Source organism: Anoplopoma fimbria, chromosome 1 (genome assembly GCF_027596085.1).
Source record: "Anoplopoma fimbria isolate UVic2021 breed Golden Eagle Sablefish chromosome 1, Afim_UVic_2022, whole genome shotgun sequence".
In the NCBI taxonomy this organism is placed as follows: domain Eukaryota; kingdom Metazoa; phylum Chordata; class Actinopteri; order Perciformes; family Anoplopomatidae; genus Anoplopoma; species Anoplopoma fimbria.
In genome coordinates this window covers 28431148-28452111 of record NC_072449.1, presented here as the reverse complement: position 1 = coordinate 28452111, position 20964 = coordinate 28431148, and the positions used below count along the sequence as shown (strand labels likewise).

Below are 20964 nucleotides of genomic sequence, written 5' to 3'. Positions count from 1 at the left end.
TTTAGTTTAGTTTAGGTTGTGTAAAGCCTACTGTGTTTGGAAATGAGGGAACTAGAGGAGGACGAACGCTGATACAGACGCAAATCTAGTTCAAACGTGGTAAACGTGATCTCGGAGGTTGACAAAGCAGAGGGAGGATGCATATCTTGGTCGGTGGTCGAGCTGCGTGACGCTGCGTTCATGATGGCCTCCGTCTGCAGGAGGTTACGACTTCCCTCCCTGCTCCCATGTCACTGCATCCCCAGAAACATGAATAAACCCCCCCAAAAAATGCAGGGTTATAACTTTCAATTTACTCCTATTTTGTCTTTCTTCTGACCTCTACAGCTCTCAGATCCAAGAAGCTCAAATCAGTTGTGAGAATCTAATTACATTAGAGTTTCAACCATGAGAGTGCACAACAATACGAGCCATCGTATAAATGCCAAAACAGCCTTTAACCGGCAAGAAGACGAACTGCCAGGAAGCAGAACCCTTAGAGAAAACGTCACAATAGAACACATCACACAATAGAACACATTACACAACAGAACACATTACACAACAGAACATATCACAAGAGGACCAGCCCTTGTTCTCTGTGTCTGAGTGAACACAACTACTGTGTGCACTTGCTGTCATATCTGTGTGAAAGTAAATGTCCGTGTTGTGTTTGTTGAGATGGACAAGGGTGGGTGAGGGAAGGGGGTAATGTGGAGGGGACCCCCCCCCACCAACGTGGTTGCCATGGTGAGGTTGCTAACAAGACTGGCTTGTGGCAGAGCTAACACAGCAATCACTTCTGCTGTCCAGCTCACAGGCTAAAACAGTTTATTCCTCCCACTGCTTTTTATAAAAGATGCCTTCTCTACCAGCTTGGTGACAAGTTCATGCACTAACATTACATTACATTACATTACAGTCATTTAGCAGACGCTTTTATCCAAAGCGACTTAGTAGTATATTACACATCAACTTGGGGTTAAGTGTCTTGCCCAAGGACACATCGACTGCCAAAGCCGGGTATTGAACCACCGACCCTCTGATTGGAGAACTACCTTGCTCTCCACTACGCCACAGCCGCCCCCATAACATAAGTGGAAACCTAAATAAATATGAGCAGTTCTGTCCTGTGAGGAGAAAAAAATACTATTCTTGGAAGTGCTATTCACATGATCGCCTAACTTATCCTACTTTCACAGTCAGCGAGAAGAGTTCTATCATCTGCGATTGCCAGCAAACTCCTGACAATAATGGAACTGTATCAAGCATTTAATTGGCACAGTAATTGGTTTACTGCTCTGCTTTGTTCAGGAGAAACAGTTTTATCGCTCCCACAGATACTAAACAGGAGGAGAGAGCCATATAACTACAAAAGGCCTTCTCAGAAGGTGGAATGTTTAAATTTTTTAAACTACATTTGGGTGTGGCCCGACACTCAACAACACGCTAAGATCGAACCAGCTCCTGGATTCTGCCACCTCTATAAGTGTTCCTGATTCCTGGGAAGAGCCGGAGGCAATAATCACCTGACTGTAACAAACTGAAGTGAGTTAGGAGCAAACTACCCGGGAGGTTAGTAAGCAAAGGTGGCAGCGTAACCGTGGATTTGACAGCTGTGGTAAAAGGTCGCCGGATAAAGCCCAAGAAAACCAGCCAAACTGTGAATCAGCACTACTGGTGGCTGTTACAATGTCACATGATACAAAGTACAATATCTAAAAAGCACCCACAGGGACTTTGATAGTGATGACATATCCTATAAATACAATTAGGAAGGAAGTATTCCTGAGAGCTCCAAATCCAAACGAGCAGATGGTATTTTTTAGGCTAGATGTAAGCCAGGTGCCCTTGAGATAAAAAGGTGGGGACTCGCCCGTGCGGCTGCAATACTGATGTCACTATGTGGCGGAGGGACATCGAAAGAGGCTCACATCCTTACAAGACATCCCATACAGGAGAAAAGGTGTGAAAAGCCATTCAACTCAAAAGTCCTGTCTCCCCAGAAAAACCCAGACACAGAAAAACATCAGCAGGACAAACACTCGGCTAGCCTGACACAGCAGATTTCTGCAACATGGTGCTGCCCACTGAGCTGCATTTGACTCATTAAAGAGGGGAAACACAGACCAGACAGGGTGGACTGTGTGTGTGGGGGGGCAGACAAGGTGAAGAGCTGGAAGTAAGGTGATGGAGGAAGGGTGGGTGCAGGGCAGGATGGGCGTGGAGAGCTTTTGGGTGGCCTTACATCAGATGCATTCATTATTGATCAGCTGGACTGGTGGGGGGGACAGACATGCACAGAAGACACAGGTAGGTGGAGGTGAAAGATTTGTTTTAAAGGTAATCTAGGGATTAGCATTAATGTCACACACACAAGGCACCCCAAACCTCCCCCATCTCCCTCCCATGTCCCCAAATCCTGTGTTTCCAATAGCAATCCGTCCCCAATGAGCTGGGGGGGGATTAGTGCTTGATTGCAGCTGCTCTTTGCACACTAATCTCAGGGCCTGAGGGTGGAGGTGGAGGTGGAGGGGGGGTAATAAAACCATAACACCTAATGGTTACCTGGTCCTGCTGATGAAGGTGACATATACATAATGATAATCTACTTACATGGTCCGGGTTCCGCTCGGTCCCAGGCAGAGCTGTGCGTACAGACATGTTGTTCGTCCAGGAGAATAATAATTATAATAATAATAATGTAGGTTTGTGTTCACAGATATATATATACCCCAGATTGGACTGGTTGTCAATCATACAATCCTCATTGTCAGTCCCTGAAGGCAGCACGGGTCGCAGAGGCAGTCCAGCTTAAATAGATGCGTAAAAAAACTCTGGTGTTGTCGGTACCAACCTAGACTCATCTGAAGGAGAAGAACCCAGACCTCCCACCCGGTTTAGCCTCTCACTTTCACCCAGTCATCTCTCGGTGTCACATTAGCTAACAGAGGAAACAGAAACTCCCCCTTTTCTCCCTTAAACTCGGATGAATGTGGAGAAAGCCTCCCAGCTCGTCCCTTCAGCCCGGGCCGCCCTCGGCTCGTCTCATTCGGCTTGTCTCCAGCTGCTTTCACGGTGAATGGAGAGTCGCCCGGATGAGCAGCGGCGGAGGAACACGACGTGTCTCCTCGGAAACATTAGTTGTTTGTTGTTTTTTGGGTGAAGAAGACGTAAGAAAACGGGATCCCTCCCTTCGCGTTGCGACCAGAGAAAGAGGGAGAGGGAGAGGACGTCCGTGAACGCGCACACACGGACGCGCTTTTCTCTCCTCCCTCTCGCCCATGCTGCCTTCAGGTGCTCCTCGTTGAAGTCAGTCCCTCCCCAGAAATCTTAACCTAATCTCACTTTATAGTGATTTAAAGTCATTAAACAATGGACTGAATTACGACAATCTTTTAAGGTCACTTTTTTGACAGTTTTTAGATGCACATAAAAAAAAATATTAATGGTGTCTGTTATTTTCACAATAAAAATCTCATGATAAACAACTCCAGTTCCTTTCGCTTACTGTATCATTATCGCCTCCTGGTGGTTTAAATCACAAAACAAAAAAATATATATATGCATATATAAAAGTCTATATATATACCGTATATGTATATATTTAAATTTTCAAGTTCTTATTTTTAAGATCTTAAGTTGATGCCACGAAGGCTGCAATATCATCTATTATCTTTATTTAATGTTTCATTCTCTTTATTTAATCTTTTATTTTCTTTATTTAATGTTTCATTATCTTTATTTAATTAATGTTTCATTCTCTTTATTTAATGTTTCATTCTCTTTATTTAATGTTTCGTTTTGTCACAGTCCGGTGCAGTGACGTCACGCATGATGTTTTCACGGATGTTTCACTGGACGGCTCATCCTCCTGTATACCGGTGTGCCGGATTACCGGTGTTTTTCACGGTAGCGGTACCGGTGGACCGGCCGGCTCAACCTCCTATAGCTAGCATAGCTAGAGGAGGTTGAGCCGTCTGGGAGCTAGCGGAGGCGTCCCGGTAGAATCCCGGTGACCGGGAAATAGGTTCCGGCGATCACCGCGCATTGCATGCCGGGTAGATTTTTTTTTTTTTTTTTTTTTTAAATTTTAAAAAAAATTTTTTTATTTTTTTTAAAATTCAATAACTTTATTGAGACATTTGTTCATACATATAAAACACAATATATTTATATATATATATATATATATGTATATATTTAAATTTTCAAGTTCTTATTTTTAAGATCTTAAGTTGATGCCACGAAGGCTGCAATATCATCTATTATCTTTATTTAATGTTTCATTCTCTTCATTAAATCTTTTATTTTCTTTATTTAATGTTTCATTATCTTTGTTTAATTAATGTTTCATTCTCTTTATTTAATGTTTCATTATCTTTATTTAATGTTTCGTGTTTGTCACAGTCGCGGTGCAGTGACGTCACGTCATGATGTTTTCACGGATGTTTCACTGGACGGCTCATCCTCCTGTATACCGGTGTGCCGGATTACCGGTGTTTTTCACGGTAGCGGTACCGGTGGACCGGCCGGCTCAACCTCCTATAGCTAGCATAGCTAGAGGAGGTTGAGCCGTCTGGGAGCTAGAGGAGGCGTCCCGGTAGAATCCCGGTGACCGGGAAATAGGTTCCGGTGACCGGGAAATTTTTTTTTTTTTAGGTTCCAATAACTTTACCGAGACATTTGTTCATACATATAAAACACAATATATTTATATAGATTTTTTTTTTTTTTTTTAATTTAATTTTTTTTTTAAATTTTTTTTTTTAAATTCAATAACTTTATTGAGACATTTGTTCATGCCGGGTAGATTTTTTTTTTTATATATATATATATATTTTTTTTTTCATGCCAAACCTCAATGAATCGGACGATGCAAGGTTGTGGCACCTCGCCCGGAATAGGGAAACCGGGGCACCCTCCTGGAGCCAGACCTGGTAGGGGAGCTCGCCGGCGGCGTCTGGTGGCCGGGCCTTGGCACATGGGGCCCGGCCGGGCCCAGCCCGAAAAAGCTACATCGTGCCGCCACCCTGTGGGCCCACCACCCGCAGGGATAGGCATTGGGGTCGGGTGCAATGTGAGCTGGGCGGCAGGCTGGGGCGGAAACCTGGGCGTGCTGACCCCCGGCATCACAGACTAGCTCTAGGGACGTGGAATGTCACCTCTCTGGCGGGGAAGGAACCGGAGCTGGTGCGGGAGGTGGAACGCTACCAGCTAGATATAGTTGGGCTCACCTCCACGCATAGCACCGGTTCTGGAACCAAACTCCTGGAGAGGGGCTGGACTTTTTGAGACTTTTCCGGAGTTGCCCAGGGTGAGAGGCGCCGGGCGGGTGTGGGGATACTCACAAGCCCCCGGCTGAGCGCCGCTGTTCTGGAGTTCTCCCCGGAGAACGAGAGGGTTTTCAAGTTCTCTGCGACTGGGAATCGCAGGAGGAAAGTCTCTGACTGTTGTTTGTGCCTATGCACCAAACGGCAGTTCGGATTTACGCGGCCTTCTTGGAGTCCTTGGGTGGTGTTCTGGAAAGGGCGCCGACTGGGGACTCCATAGTTCTTCTGGGAGACTTCAACGCTCACGTGGGTAACGACGGAGAAACCTGGAGGGGTGTGATTGGGAGGAACGGCCTGCCCGATCTGAACCCGAGTGGTGCTTTGTTGTTGGACTTCTGTGCTAGTCATGGACTGTCCATAACAAACACCATGTTTGAGCATAGGGAGGTTCATAAGTGTACTTGGTACCAGAACACCCTAGGCCAAAGGTCTATGATCGACTTTGTAGTTGTGTCATCAGACCTGCGGCCGTATGTCTTGGACACTCGGGTGAAGAGGGGAGCAGAGCTGTCAACTGATCACCACCTGGTGGTGAGTTGGATCAGGTGGCGGGGAGGCTGCCGGACAGACCCGGTAAACCCAAACGTGTAGTGAGGGTGAACTGGGAACGTCTGGCTGAGGATCCTGTCCGCAAGGTCTTCAACTCCCACCTCCGGAACAATTTCTTGCATCCCGGGGAGGCTGGGGACATGGAATCCGAGTGGGCCATGTTCAAATCCTCCATTGTGGAAGCTGCTGCTAGGAGTTGTGGTCGGAAGGCGATCGGTGCCTGTCATGGCGGCAATCCAGAACCCGCTGGTGGACACCAGCGGTGAAGTGACCGTCAAGCTGAAGAAGGAGGCCTTTCGGGCTTGGTTGGCCGAGGGTCTCCTGAATCAGCAGGCAGGTACCGGTTGGCCAGAAGGGCTGCAGCTGCGGCGGTTGCTGAGGCAAAAACCCGGGTGTGGGAGGAGTTTGGCGAGGCCATGGAGAAGGACTTTCGAATGGCCTCAAGGAAGGAAGTTCTGGCAAACCGTGAGACGACTCAGAAAGGGGAAACAGGGCTTTTCTCAGGCTGTGCTCAGCAGGGGGGGAGAACTGCAGACCCGGACTGGGGATATTGGTGGAAAGAACACTTTGAGGAACTCCTGAACCCGACCAACACGTCCTCTGTGGAAGAGGCAGAGTCTGAAGACTCAGGGGAAGTCTCGTCCATATGCCTGGCGGAGGTCGTTGAGGTAGTCAAAAAGCTCTTCAGCGGCAAAGCGCCAGGAGTGGATGAGATTCGATCAAATCTTTTATGCTAAAGGCTCTGGACATTGTTGGGCTGTCTTGGTTGACACGTCTCTTCACTGTCGCGTGGAAGTCGGGTACAGTGCCTGTGGAGTGGCAGACCGGGGTGGTGGTTCCCATTTTCAAAAGGGGGACCGGAGAGTGTGCTCCAATTATAGGGGTATCACACTGCTCAGCCTCCCCGGGAAAGTTTACTCCAGGGTGCTGGAAAGGAGGCTCCGTCCGATTGTCGAACCTCAGATTCAGGAGGAGCAATGCGGATTCCGTCCTGGACGTGGAACAGCGGACCAACTCTTTACCCTTGCAGGTCTGTTGGAGGGTGCATGGGAGTTTGCTCATCCAGTCTACATGTGTTTTGTGGACTTGGAGAAGGCCTTCGACCGTGTCCCTCGGGGAGTCCTGTGGGGGTACTGCGGGAATATGGGGTACCTGGTTCGTTACTACGAGCCATTCGGTCCTTGTATGACCAAAGTGAGAGCTGTGTCCGGATACTCGGCACAAAGTCGAGCTTGTTCCCAGTGCGTGTTGGCCTCCGCCAGGGCTGCCCATTGTCACCAATCCTGTTTGTGATTTTCATGGACAGGATTTCAAGGCGCAGCCGGGGGAGGAGAGTTTCCGGTTTGGGGACCTCAGAATCACATCCCTGCTTTTTGCAGATGATGTGGTTCTGTTGGCTTCTTCAGAACGTGACCTTCAGCACGCACTGGGGCGGTTCACAGCCGAGTGTGTGAAGCGGTCGGGATGAGAGTCAGTACCTCCAAGTCTGAGGCCATGGTTCTCTTCCGGAAAACGGTGGATTGCACCCTCTGGGTTGGGAGTGAGTCACTGCCCCAAGCGAGGGAGTTCAAGTATCTCGGGATCTTATTCACGAGTGAGGGTAAAATGGAGCGGGAGATGGACAGGCGGTTCGGTGCAGCGTCAGCAGTGATGCGGGCGTTGTATTTAACCGTTTCAAGTTCTTATTTTTAAGAAGGAGCTGAGCCGAAAGGCAAAGCTCTCGATTTACCAGTCCATCTAATGTTCCAACCCTCACCTATGGTCATGAGCTTTGGGTAGTGACCGAAAGATTGAATCGCGAATACATTAAATGAGCTTCCTTCGTAGGGTGGCTGGGCTCAGCCTTAGAGATAGGGTGAGGAGCTCAGACATCCGGAGGGTCACTCGGAGTGAGCCGCTGCTCCTTCGCGTCGAAAGGGGCCAGCTGAGGTGGCTCGGGCATCTGATCAGGATGCCTCCTGGACGCCTCCCTTTAGAGGTTTTCCAGGCACGTCCAACTGGTAAGAGGCCCCGGGTAGACCCAGAACACGCTGGAGAGATTATATATCTCGTCTGGCCTGGGAACGCCTCGGGGTTCCCCAGGAGGAGCTGGAAAGTGTTGCTGGGGAGAAGGACGTCTGGAGGACCCTCCTTAGCTTGCTGCCCCCGCGAAATTTTTAATAAATAGGAAATGGATGGATGGATGGATGGATGGATTCATACATATAAAACACAATATATATATATATATATATATATATATATATGTATATATTTAAATTTTCAAGTTCTTATTTTTAAGATCTTAAGTTGATGCCACGAAGGCTGCAATATCATCTATTATCTTTATTTAATGTTTCATTCTCTTCATTAAATCTTTTATTTTCTTTATTTAATGTTTCATTATCTTTATTTAATTAATGTTTCATTCTCTTTAATTAATGTTTCATTATCTTTATTTAATGTTTCGTGTTTGTCACAGTCGCGGTGCAGTGACGTCACGTCATGATGTTTTCACGGATGTTTCACTGGACGGCTCATCCTCCTGTATACCGGTGTGCCGGATTACCGGTGTTTTTCACGGTAGCGGTACCGGTGGACCGGCCGGCTCAACCTCCTATAGCTAGCATAGCTAGAGGAGGTTGAGCCGTCTGGGAGCTAGAGGAGGCGTCCCGGTAGAATCCCGGTGACCGGGAAATAGGTTCCGGCGATCACCGCGCATTGCATGCCGGGTAGATTTTTTTTTTTTTTTTTTTTTTTAATTTTTAAAAAAAATTTTTTAATTTTTTTTTTTTAAATTCAATAACTTTATTGAGACATTTGTTCATACATTTAAAACACAATATATTTATATATATATATATATATATATATATATATATATATATATATATATATATATATATATATATGTATATATTTAAATTTTCAAGTTCTTATTTTTAAGATCTTAAGTTGATGCCACGAAGGCTGCAATATCATCTATTATCTTTATTTAATGTTTCATTCTCTTCATTAAATCTTTTATTTTCTTTATTTAATGTTTCATTATCTTTATTTAATTAATGTTTCATTCTCTTTATTTAATGTTTCATTATCTTTATTTAATGTTTCGTGTTTGTCACAGTCGCGGTGCAGTGACGTCACGTCATGATGTTTTCACGGATGTTTCACTGGACGGCTCATCCTCCTGTATACCGGTGTGCCGGATTACCGGTGTTTTTCACGGTAGCGGTACCGGTGGACCGGCCGGCTCAACCTCCTATAGCTAGCATAGCTAGAGGAGGTTGAGCCGTCTGGGAGCTAGAGGAGGCGTCCCGGTAGAATCCCGGTGACCGGGAAATAGGTTCCGGCGATCACCGCGCATTGCATGCCGGGTAGATTTTTTTTTTTTTTTTTTTTTTTTAAATAATATTTTTTTTAAATTCAATAACTTTATTGAGACATTTGTTCATACATATAAAACACAATATATTATATATATATATATATATATATATATATATATATATATATATATATATGTATATATTTAAATTTTCAAGTTCTTATTTTTAAGATCTTAAGTTGATGCCACAAAGGCTGCAATATCATCTATTATCTTTATTTAATGTTTCATTCTCTTCATTAAATCTTTTATTTTCTTTATTTAATGTTTCATTATCTTTATTTAATTAATGTTTCATTATCTTTATTTAATGTTTCATTATCTTTATTTAATGTTTCGTGTTTGTCACAGTCGCGGTGCAGTGACGTCACGTTATGATGTTTTCACGGATGTTTATCTGGACGGCTCATCCTCCTGTATACCGGTGTGCCGGATTACCGGTGTTTTTCACGGTACCGGTACCGGTGGACCGGCCGGCTCAACCTCCTCTATAGCTAGCATAGCTAGCATAGCTAGAGGAGGTTGAGCCGTCTGGGAGCTAGAGGAGGCGTCCCGGTAGAATCCCGGTGACCGGAGCACCCGGATGGAAATAGGTTCGTTCACCGATCACCGCGCATTGCATGCCGGGTAGATTTTTTTTTTTTTTTAATTCAATAACTTTATTGAGACATTTGTTCATACACATAAAACCCATTCTCTCGCAGCTGCTCTATTCCCATGTTCTCCTGGTGACTGACAGCCTTGAGTGTTCAGTCCGCGTCGTAAGCGTGTCTCTTGACAGGTGCCATGTTGGTCCTTAAACACACACACTGTAATGTGATGGTGAACCTTATACACACACACTGTAATGTGATGGTGAACCTTATACACACTGTAATGTGATGGTGAACCTTATACACACACACTGTAATGTGATGGTGAACCTTATACACACACACTGTAATGTGATGGTGAACCTTATACACACACACTGTATGTGATGGTGAACCTTATACACACACACTGTTATTATGGTGAAGCACAGTGTGTATTACTCCGCGACGCTCCTGACTACGGTGGCCGTGATGCTGCTGCGGTTTCTTTGTAGTTTACTAAGTCTACTAAAACATGTTGACAGAGCGCCGTGTACCACACAAAACCGCTTCGAGGTCAGTAAGCACAACCAGAATTAATCCATATATAAAGCGCTCCGGATTATAAGGCGCACTGTCGTTTTTTGAGAAAATTAAAGGCTTTTAAGTGCGCCTTATAGTGCGGAAAATACGGTATATAATTAATACTTGATTTTTCTCTTTTCACTTAGTCTTAATATATCATTAACAACTCCTGTTGTAATAATGATGATGATGACAATTATTCTTATTCTTATAATTCTTATTGTTATCATTATTACCATATTTTTTATATGTTCTTATGGTAAACCTTTCTGTTTTATATATATGATTCTTGGCTTTAGCAGTACTAGTTTTCTTTTTTTCTTTTCTCATGTTACATTACATTACAGTCATTTAGCAGACGCTTTTCTCCAAAGCGACTTACAATCAGTAGTATATTACATATCATTCACCCATTCACACACTGATGACAGGCTACCATCAAGGTGCCACCATCAGACTCTAACTAACATTCATCATCCAGTCCACACCGATGGCAAGCCTTCAGGAGCAACTTGGGGTTAAGTGTCTTGCCCAAGGACACATCGACTGCCGAAGCCGGGTATCAAACCACCGACCCTCTGATTGGAGAACTACCGTGCTCTCCACTACGCCACAGCCGCCCCCCTATGTTCATGTTCATTGCACCATAAATACATCATCATTGGTTAATAATGAGCCATTTCAAAGGCTCCTCCAACAGTGACAGAGAAATGTTTTTTTCTTTGGCCTAAATCTGAAAAACACCACCTGTTTATTCTTTTCTAAATCCACTACACGCCTGTCAGATGAGGACTGGAAAAGCACTGGGTAGGATATGGGGGTGATGCCCCAATAAGGAGAGGCCACCTGTCTTAATAACAATCACTTTAATTTGCTCTCTTTGGCTTATTTTAAAGAAATAACATAAAAAAACATTTAAAAAAAAACACTGCACTTTATTTTCTCCTTTATGTACTTTTCTTTGTCTCCTCAATTTTTTCAATTTTCATGAATATTCACGTTGCTCATCACAAATGTTGATGTGTGCACACAGACCAGTTTAGATCTCAAAAATATATGTTTTATGTTGCGGTTTTTAAAAACCAACAACACAATATTTCCAACAGCATCGAAACACAAACATCCCTCACCCACCCTTATCCACATGTTCTTAAAGGTACCACCACTGCGTTCATGCATGCATGCAGTATTGTGTGTGTGTGTGTGTGTGTGTGTGTGTGTGTGTGTGTGTGTGTGTGTGTGTGTGTGTGTGTGTGTGTGTGTGTGTGTGTGTGTGTGTGAGAGAGAATGGTACCAGAAGTTTATGGAGACCTCCTAACAGGACATTTGCCTCTAGCTCACGATGTTTGTTTGCATCAGGATTACGATTAAACACATTAAAGACAATTCAACCAACACTTATTCACAACTTACTTAAACAGTAGGCACAATTACCACAGTTTAAAGCATTAAAGTTGCAACACAGTGGTGTGTATCTCATGTAGTAGCTCCTGATACCATGCATATGTCAAGGTTGCAAGTCACACATATTGAAAAACAGAAATGAGAGAAAAAGAGATGTTATACCATATGAATTAGCATCACCGTTAAAGCAGCAACCCTGGGTGGTTTAGCTGATTTAGTTAAAGAAGCTGTTTTAAGCCTGGAATATGAGGGATCAACGCCACATATCAGGAGGTCGTGAATCTGCCCCACTGAAGCAAAAAACGGGACCTCTAGAAGCTGAGGCTAATCTCTGACCTTCATGTTCAACATGAACCCACAATGCTTTCTAGCGACTGATAAAAAAGATCATGTTATTGCACCGAAGCCCAGAAAATAAAATGTTATAAATATCAACTCAGATTTTATGAATATGTCAAGTAAATTTGTCAAAACTTGTCAAAAATCATCATCATGCTACAAATGTCAGGTATTCACAACCTTGAGCACAGGGATTCATATTTTACTCATGAACAAATCAGAAGTCTTACCTGGACTGATCTGGACCGGTTGGAGCGAACCCAGGGCCTCATCCTTTCCCTCGCACACCTACTTCCTTGTCTGGGACTGAGACCTTGAGTGACACAACACGCTTCAGACAGAGAGGCTGATACTGGAACTAGCAGGTGAGCGAGCGGCGAGCAGAGTCACTGTCATCCCTTTGGAGAACAGTGGCAGAGGAAGAGGAGAGGTTTACCAGAAGGGCAGAGAGCGGCTGCTGAGAGAATCGATGCTGGAAAAGAACAAGCAGAGCAGCAGTCCATATTTCCATGGATTGCAGAGCCGGTTCTGAACACTGTGTTACACCAACATCATCAGCCACGCTGTCCGGTCAGCTGTGCATAAACCAATTAGAGGAGGGGAACAAAAAAAAAAACTGGATGTGGAATTGTCAATACATCTAATGGACTTTGGAAAAGTAAGGGAGGGGGGTGAGTCTGTTTCTGTTGCTTTCTACATTTGTGTGTGTGTGAGTGTGTGTGTGTGTGTGTGTGTGCGTGTGTGTGTACAGCAGCTAGTGATTTGTTCTGATCCAAGCACGTCAGCAGGGATTGATTCAGCCAGTGGCTCACGCTGACCCCGAGGACATCAACACACATACAAACACATATTTGGATACTTGTGAGGACCCTCACTGACACGATGTATTCCCTAGATCTTGAGCGTAACCATGATGACTACAAGCCTAACCCCCAGCCTTACCCTAACCTCAGCATCATTTGAACTTTAACCTCTAAAGCACAGAACTTAACCATCTAACATACATTCCCTTTCCAGCAACACAAGGTTGGTAAAAGAAGAGAAGAAAGATTAATGATGTATTCATGTTTGATGTTTTTTATCTTGTTTTATCCGTTAAGTCTCTGTATCTTCTATGTTTTACAGGGCTGCAAGAAAACTTTTCCCTCAAGGACTATAAAGTTAAAATTATGCGTGATATTTCTTTTAATTGAATACTCATGCTCAAATATCAAAATACTAAGTGAAACTTTTTTACATCAAATATCAAAATATAAATATATATATATACAGCGGGTAAAATAAGTATTGAACACGTCACCATTTTTCTCAGTAAATATATTTCTAAAGGTGCTATTGACATGACATTTTCACCAGATGTCGGTAACAACCCAAGTAATCCATACATACAAAGAAAACAAAACAAATGAGTTCAGAAATTAAGTTATGTGTAATAAAATGGAATGACACAGGGAAAAAGTATTGAACACGCTTACTGAAATGTATTTAATACTTGGTACAGAAGCCTTTGTTGGTGATGACAGCTTCAAGACGCCTCCTGTATGGAGAAACTAGTCGCATGCATTGCTCAGGTGTGATTTTGGCCCATTCTTCCACACAAACAGTCTTCAAATCTTGAAGGTTCCGTGGGCCTCTTCTATGAACTCTTATCTTTAGTTCTTTCCATAGATTTTATATTGGATTCAAGTCAGGTGATTGGCTGGGCCATTCTAGCAGCTTTATTTTCCTTCTTTAAACCAATTGAGAGTTTCCTTGGCCGTGTGTTTGGGATCATTGTCTTGCTGAAATGTCCACCCTCGTTTCATCTTCATCATCCTGGTAGATGGCAGCAGATATTTATCCTTCCTTCAATTATAAGTTTGCCAGTGCCGTATGCTGAAAAACCGCCCCACACCATGATGTTCCACCTCCAAACTTCACTGTTGGTATGGTGTTTTTGGGGTGATGTGCAGTGCCATTTGACCTCCAAACATGGTGTGTATTATGGCATCCAAAGAGTTCAATTTTGGTCTCATCTGACCAGACTATATTCTCCCAGTGTTTCACAGGCTTGTCTACAGGCAGCAAACTTTAAACGAGCTTCAACATGCTTTTTCTTCAGCAGTGGAGTCTTGCGTGGTGAGCGTGCATACAGGCCACGGCGGTTGATGCATTACTTATTGTTTTCTTTGAAACAATTGTATCAGATAATTCCAGGTCTTTCTGAAGCTCTCCACAAGTGGTCCTTGGCTCTTGGACAACTCTTCTGATAATTATTTTCACTCCTCTGTCAGAAATCTTGCGAGGAGCACCTGGTCGTGGGCGGTTTATGGTGAAATAATGTTCTTTCCACTTCAAGATTATGGCCCCAACAGTGCTCACTGGAACATTCAGAAGTTTAGAAATCCTTCTGTAACCAATGCCATCAGTATGTTTTGTAGCAATAAGGTTGCGAAGGTCTTGAGAGAGCTCTTTGCTTTTACCCATCATGAGATGTTTCTTGTGTGACACCTTGGCAATGAGACAGCTTTTTATAGGCCATCAGTTGGGACTGAACCAGCTGATATTAATTTGCACTGACAAGGAGCAGGATTGCTTTCTAATTACTGATAGATTTCAGCTGGTGTCTTGGCTTCCCATGCCTTTTTGCACCTCCCTTTCTTTATGTGTTCAATACTTTTTCCCTGTGTCATTCCATTTTATTACACATAACTTAATTTCTGAACTTATTTGTTTGGTTTTCTTTGTATGTATGGATTACTTGGGTTGTTACCGACATCTGGTGAAAATGTCATGTCAATTGCACCTTTAGAAATATATTTACTGAGAAAAATGGTGACGTGTTCAATACTTATTTTACCCGCTATATTTATATATATATATATATATATATATATATATATATATATATATATATATATATATATATAACATACTTTATATATATATATATAAAAGAATGTTCAACTTTAAGTCACTAAATCAAAATTATGAGATACTCAAGAAGTTTGAGATGGTAAGTAAAGTCAAGATTATGATGTATTTTGTCAAAATCATAAGTATTGTTGATCTCATCATGAGTTAAGAGAATTATTATTTTATAATAGAACAGAAAACAGGGACATTTAGGTCAAACAAATCCAAAAAGGGGCATAACATGTGAGCAGGTCAGGAACAAGTAAAATTTCAAGAACATATCAGGTTCAGGTTCATGTTCAGGTTCAGGTTGTGGTTCTGGTTCTGGTTCAGGTTAAGGTAGGTGAAAAGCACAGACATAATCCACAGTGAAAATCTGACAGGGGATGAGCGGAAATGGCCTCATAATATATTGCAGGGTTGGTGAGCAGCTGGATGGGAAAGTAAAGTGACTGAGACAAGTGGGACAGTCTGAGGCCATCTGGTGGACGGATGTCAGAATGGCAACATAAAGGGCTGAAGTGAGGATGTGAGTGAAGGGGAGGGACAGACATCACAAAAGCACATAAAGCATCGGACACCAGACCTCACTGAAAAGCTTCAAAGCTTTAAAATACGCAGCAATTATTTCTATTTATGAGGTTCAGAGTTGTGGAAGGCAGGCTTTTAAAATGTACCTAATATTATTCTATTTTAGGACTAACTACAGTTAAACAAAGCAGAGCTGGTCTGGTGAATGGTGGTTTTAAATTTGAGAAAAGATATACTGAGGCAGCTTTTGCAGGAGAATAATTCTGTTATTTCTCAGGCCACCAAACTGTTAAACACTCATGATTACCCAACTGATACTGGGGACTTATTTATGGCATACTCAACTGATGCATTCAGGTATTTATTGTGTTTTTTTTGTACATGAGTCTGTGTGTCTACATCTCTGTGTGTACGATGTTTTACCTGGCAGCAAGACAAATTTCCCTCGGGGACAATAAAGTTAAAGTAAAATTTTAAGACCCTTCTAAATAAAAATAAAAATGTTCTCTTCTTTTTGCTAGTGAGGAGCAGCCCTGTATAGTACACAGTGATGTGTATGATGATATCCATGTCCTGTAATGAAACACAAAGAAAAATGATAAACTGCATGAAGTAGCATGAGAATGAAGATTATCTCAACTATACTTTAAAATAGAAACACTTCTTAATATTTTTTGTTATATTAAAACTGCTTTTGAGCCAAATTCACAGATGTTTATAAGATTAGCCTTTAAGTATACAGGTAGGTGTGTGTATGTGTGTGTGTGTCTGCATGATCACACTATTATTTAAACAACAGGATTCTGTATTATTATTAATATAAGGCCATTCCATATTGAGTCACAATTTCTCTGGAAGAAGAAGTCATCGCGTGATGGACCTACTAATGTGATTAGTTTGTGCACTGGAGAGATTTTTTGGTCTCCGTCTTCAGATGCACCACTGAAACCGTGTCATGCAGTTTCCACCTCAGTTTGAATGACCCTTTTTGTGGTTGTTCTTAGAAAAAGTACTTCATGTCTTCCTCTGCAACAGACAGACCCATCTCCCACAGCATCCTCTGCAGTCAAGTATAAAGACAGCCAGCACAGTCGGCTTTGAGCAAAACCATCCTGCAACGAAACACAACCTCAAGCACTGCCTTCACATCAGTGGTAAGTTTTTATTTAAAAGAGAATAAATAAGGAAAGTAACACTAATGAATGATTAACTGAATAGATAATTGAACACTTTTGACCCAAAAATATAAATCTTGAAGCTATTTAGATTGTAATTTATACTGTTTGTCATAATTAACCAAAGTTTTAAAAAGTGATGCACTTTATACAATGTACAATACAAAAATAAACTCCTTATCACACATATAATATATTATCAATACAATAATTATTCTGTCTGTATATATAATATTTTAGTTATTGTGGATTTGTTTTACTTATTTAATATTCTTTACTGTTTAATTACTTATTTACTTATTTATAATACTTGTTTTGATCTTGTTTTTTACTATGTCTCTTGTTTGCACTATACTCTATGCTGCTGTAATCCTGTAAATCTCTATCTCTAACAAAAATGATTATTTTATTTTATTTTATCTTATCTTATCTTATATATATAGGTATTTGAAGTCAATTTACCTATATAAATTGAAGCCCTTGCAAATCAGCAAATTATGAACAAATGCTATAGAGAATAGTTTTAACACTGATGCCTTATTTACTTAATTCTCTTTCAGATCTTGTCATCCAAAACCAAAGCAAACTTGAAATACTTTTTTCATGTACAGTGTGTATAAAACACTTTGGAATGGAACACTATTGTACCGTCTCACTACTCCATGTTTGTTTTCATCTGTAGATGACCATGCTGGCAGCCTTCACCTTGGCCTCCCTGGGCCTCTCGGTGTGGGCGTCTAACCTCTGCCCTCCAACCTGTCAGTGTCTCCACAATCTGACCACCGTAGTGTGTCAGGAGAAAGGACTGGACCAGATCCCCGAGCTGCCAGAGGGCACAGAGCAGCTGTACGTCTCCTACAATGAGATACAGGAAATACCCAGACGTGAGCTGGACGAGCTGCAGGTACGAAACATAAAGAAGCCTGGAAACTGTACTGGGTGTGAGATGCTTTATGAAAAGGGATGCAGCGCTGTACTCGTTAGAGACTCCTGCAGCAGGGAAGTCCCGGGTTTAGATTTTCCTGTCTGTCTACTGTTGATTTCCTGCAGCAAGTGATGAACTGAACTGAACCTTCATAAACAAACCACACTGGTGTTTCACCTCTCAACTCTCGCACTTTGGTGAATGGAAACCAATGGCTGCCTGGAAAATCAGTGGTCTACTAGTTTACATTTCTTATATCTGCAATGAATAACATCAAGTATCTAAAGAGACAGATATTTCCAAAGGAGAGCAACAGAGCTAATAGTAGAGGAAATATAAGAGTTACATTCCCCAAATGAACTGAAACAAAACTCTAAATGAATATTTTCCCATGCTTGAGATGTAAATGGGCTACATTTGACTAACAACTTATCTTTAATAAGCAATAGAATGTACAGCTATGTCTGTTAGCTTGTTTCATAGATCTTCTGCCCCCAAAGTGATAAAAAAAAATGAAGAGCTTTAAAGAGATAGTCAAACACTTGCCAGCACATCTAAATCTCACTAATTAATGTGCAATATCTTGTTTTATATTTAATCAGTACAATTTGTTGTCTGACTATTTCTACCAGTTGTCAGACAGCTAACAGAGACTCCAGGAAATTACTCCCAGACAAGAAATAGTCCTGCACAGTACCTCCAGTAAAATAGAGATTTGTTTTTACATATAAAAGGTGCAAAATCAACACTGACCACTCCATTAAAATTGAAAAAAAATGAAATTCTGCTTTTAAAAAACTAATTTCCATCCCATAGGCTAATCTATTCTGAAACAAATTTAACCACTTAGGCTTCCAGGAAACATCAAGTTTGATATATTATCTTAAACTAATAATATGATGTTTATTTCTTTGATATTAGAATTATAGATGACGGACAAGTCTTCTCTCCTTACTTGTTATTCTTTAGGTCCTGGACCTGACTAAGAATCAGCTGAGTGTCTTCCTATCCCTCAACCCAGTTTGGCCCAATATGATGCAGCTGTCCAAGCTCTTCCTACGCAACAATGATGTGAAGCTTCTACACCCTGGTCAGTTCTTCAACTGCCCTGCTCTGACCTTACTGGACCTGAGTGAGAACCAAATCCAATATCTACCGATCGGATTCCTCCGCGGATTAGCCAATCTGAAGACGCTGTATGTGAACTTCAACCAGATTCAAATGTTACAGGCCGGTGGATTGGAAGGAGCCTTCTCCCTCAATGAACTCCACCTCAGCCATAACAATATAGTGGACATAGAGGGTGGTGTGTTTAAGAACTCCACTGCGTTGGAGAAACTCGTTCTATCCAGAAACAGAATCACAAGGTTGGACGAGGCCAGCTTCGGAGGAGCGACAGGTCTTCAGCAGCTTGACCTGAGTGATAACATGCTGGACGCTGTTCCAGCTGAAGCACTGAGGGATGTGGACAGGCTCAGGTATCTGCATCTACATATGAACAGCTTCACCGGCCTTCCAGAGGACTGCTTCTCCTCAATGGGCCTACTGATTCATCTAGACTTGAGCAACAACAAGCTGACCACTCTTTCTGAGGGGTCGCTGAGAGGTCTGACCACGCTTAGTGAGCTGGACCTCAGTTCCAACCTCATAGATTCTCTTCCCTCAAAAGTTTTCAAGGACCTGATCAGCCTCAAGTTACTCGATTTGTTCAGGAACAGACTGACATCTCTTCCTCCGGACGTGTTCAGCAACTTAAACAACCTGCAAGAACTCCAGCTGGACTGCAATCAGATCTCCACCATACCAGTCGGGGTGTTTGATTCACTTTCCAGACTCAACGAGCTACAGCTGTCAAACAACCACATCCCGGAGCTCCACCCTGCTCTGTTCAACAAGCTCAAGTCACTGCAGAACCTGTACTTGGAGTACAACACTCTGAGGCACCTTCCAAAAGGCCTTTTCCACAAGCTGAGGGCCCTTAAAGAGCTACACCTGGATGACAACCACATCAGGTCTCTACATCACTCGGTCTTCCACGGTTTGGTGAGACTATGTTCACTGAAGCTCTCTCGCAACCATCTCGCCTCTCTACACCAGGACCAGTTCATAGACCTCATAGGTTTGAAAGAGCTAAGACTAAATGAAAACCACATAGCCCACCTTCATCCTACAGGCCTGTTCACTAACCTTACAAATCTGAACACACTGGATCTGGACAGTAACCGTATCACGGAGCTGTCTCCCGATGACTTCGTAGGGCTGACGCGCCTTAAAGAGCTCAGGTTGGGCTTCAATCAGCTCCGTGACATCCCGTTCAACACCTTCTATACCCTTAACTTCCTCCGTAAGCTTCTGCTAAAGAACAACAGCCTGAACAGTTTACACCCTCAGCTGTTTGCCGGACTCTCGAAGCTCACAGAACTCAACTTGGATGGGAACCGGCTGGGTCACCTGCAGCCGGATGTATTTCAAGGACTCACGAACCTCCAGAAATTGAGTTTGAGGTGCAACCAGCTGAGAGCAGTGGAGAATGAGACTTTGGAGCCTTTGAGAAACCTTAACTCTGTGTATCTGTCAGGTAACTTGTGGGACTGCACCTGTGCACACATCCTCTACATCAGCAGCTGGGTCAACACGCACAGGGACAAGCTCGGAGATAAGCCCATTTGCTTCCTCTCCTCTTCTTCATTACCTTTAACAGAAGACAGACCGCTTTCCGAGGCAGCTCAGACTCCCCGGCTGTTACACAATCGTTGCATCGCAAGTGCTGCAAGCAGCACGTCGCCTTCATTTCCTCTAGAAATGCTGAATTTGCTCACGATTTCTCTAATAGCTGTCAGCCCAATGTGGCATCCTTTGTAGTGGTTTTGTGCTCTGTGAATGTTTCTTCCTGCCTTTTCTTTTCATGCCTGCGCTTGGCTTATAAGTTTTTACTACCAAATTTCAATATACTGTAAATTTGAATATGTTTAAATGCATGCACAGTTTGCAGGAAGATTGATTTGTGAGTATAAAGACAGTTATTGCAAAATTGGAACTTAATTATTTGTTGATAAAATATGGGGATAAGGGATTTAATGTGGATGTGAGCATATATGCTTTGGTAGCACAAATAAGTGGTACAGCTTAGACGGAGTAAAGCCTCAACATGGACTCTTTAGTGATTCGCATCAGTTCCTGGTTGAGCGTGTGTTCCTAAATACTGTGAAAACTGGCTTTATGATAGGAGATTAGTTTGAGAATTGTTGAATGTGTTTGGGCCTGCATTTGATTATGATGGTATATTTGTCAAAAAACATAAAAAGTAAAT

General features: G+C 42.6%; 2 protein-coding genes across 2 annotated transcripts in view; one reads left to right on the top strand and one right to left on the bottom strand.

Annotated features, from left to right (window-relative positions):
• mark4b (MAP/microtubule affinity-regulating kinase 4b) overlaps positions 1–2994 on the bottom strand; it is a 50423-nt gene extending 47429 nt beyond the window's left edge. Inside the window, 1 exon segment of the mRNA XM_054597582.1 lies at positions 2596–2994. Coding sequence (XP_054453557.1) covers positions 2596–2643 — 48 coding nt within the window. The 5' untranslated portion in view covers positions 2644–2994.
• Positions 2995–16667: 13673 nt separating this feature from the next.
• On the top strand, positions 16668–20938 carry si:dkey-182i3.11 (insulin-like growth factor-binding protein complex acid labile subunit). The gene is made up of 3 exons (XM_054603050.1): positions 16668–16708; positions 17412–17633; positions 18624–20938. Exons 2-3 carry the CDS (start codon positions 17412–17414, stop codon positions 20514–20516), a joined length of 2115 nt encoding a protein of 704 aa, XP_054459025.1. The 5' UTR covers positions 16668–16708; the 3' UTR covers positions 20517–20938.
• Positions 20939–20964: the final 26 nt, after the last annotated feature.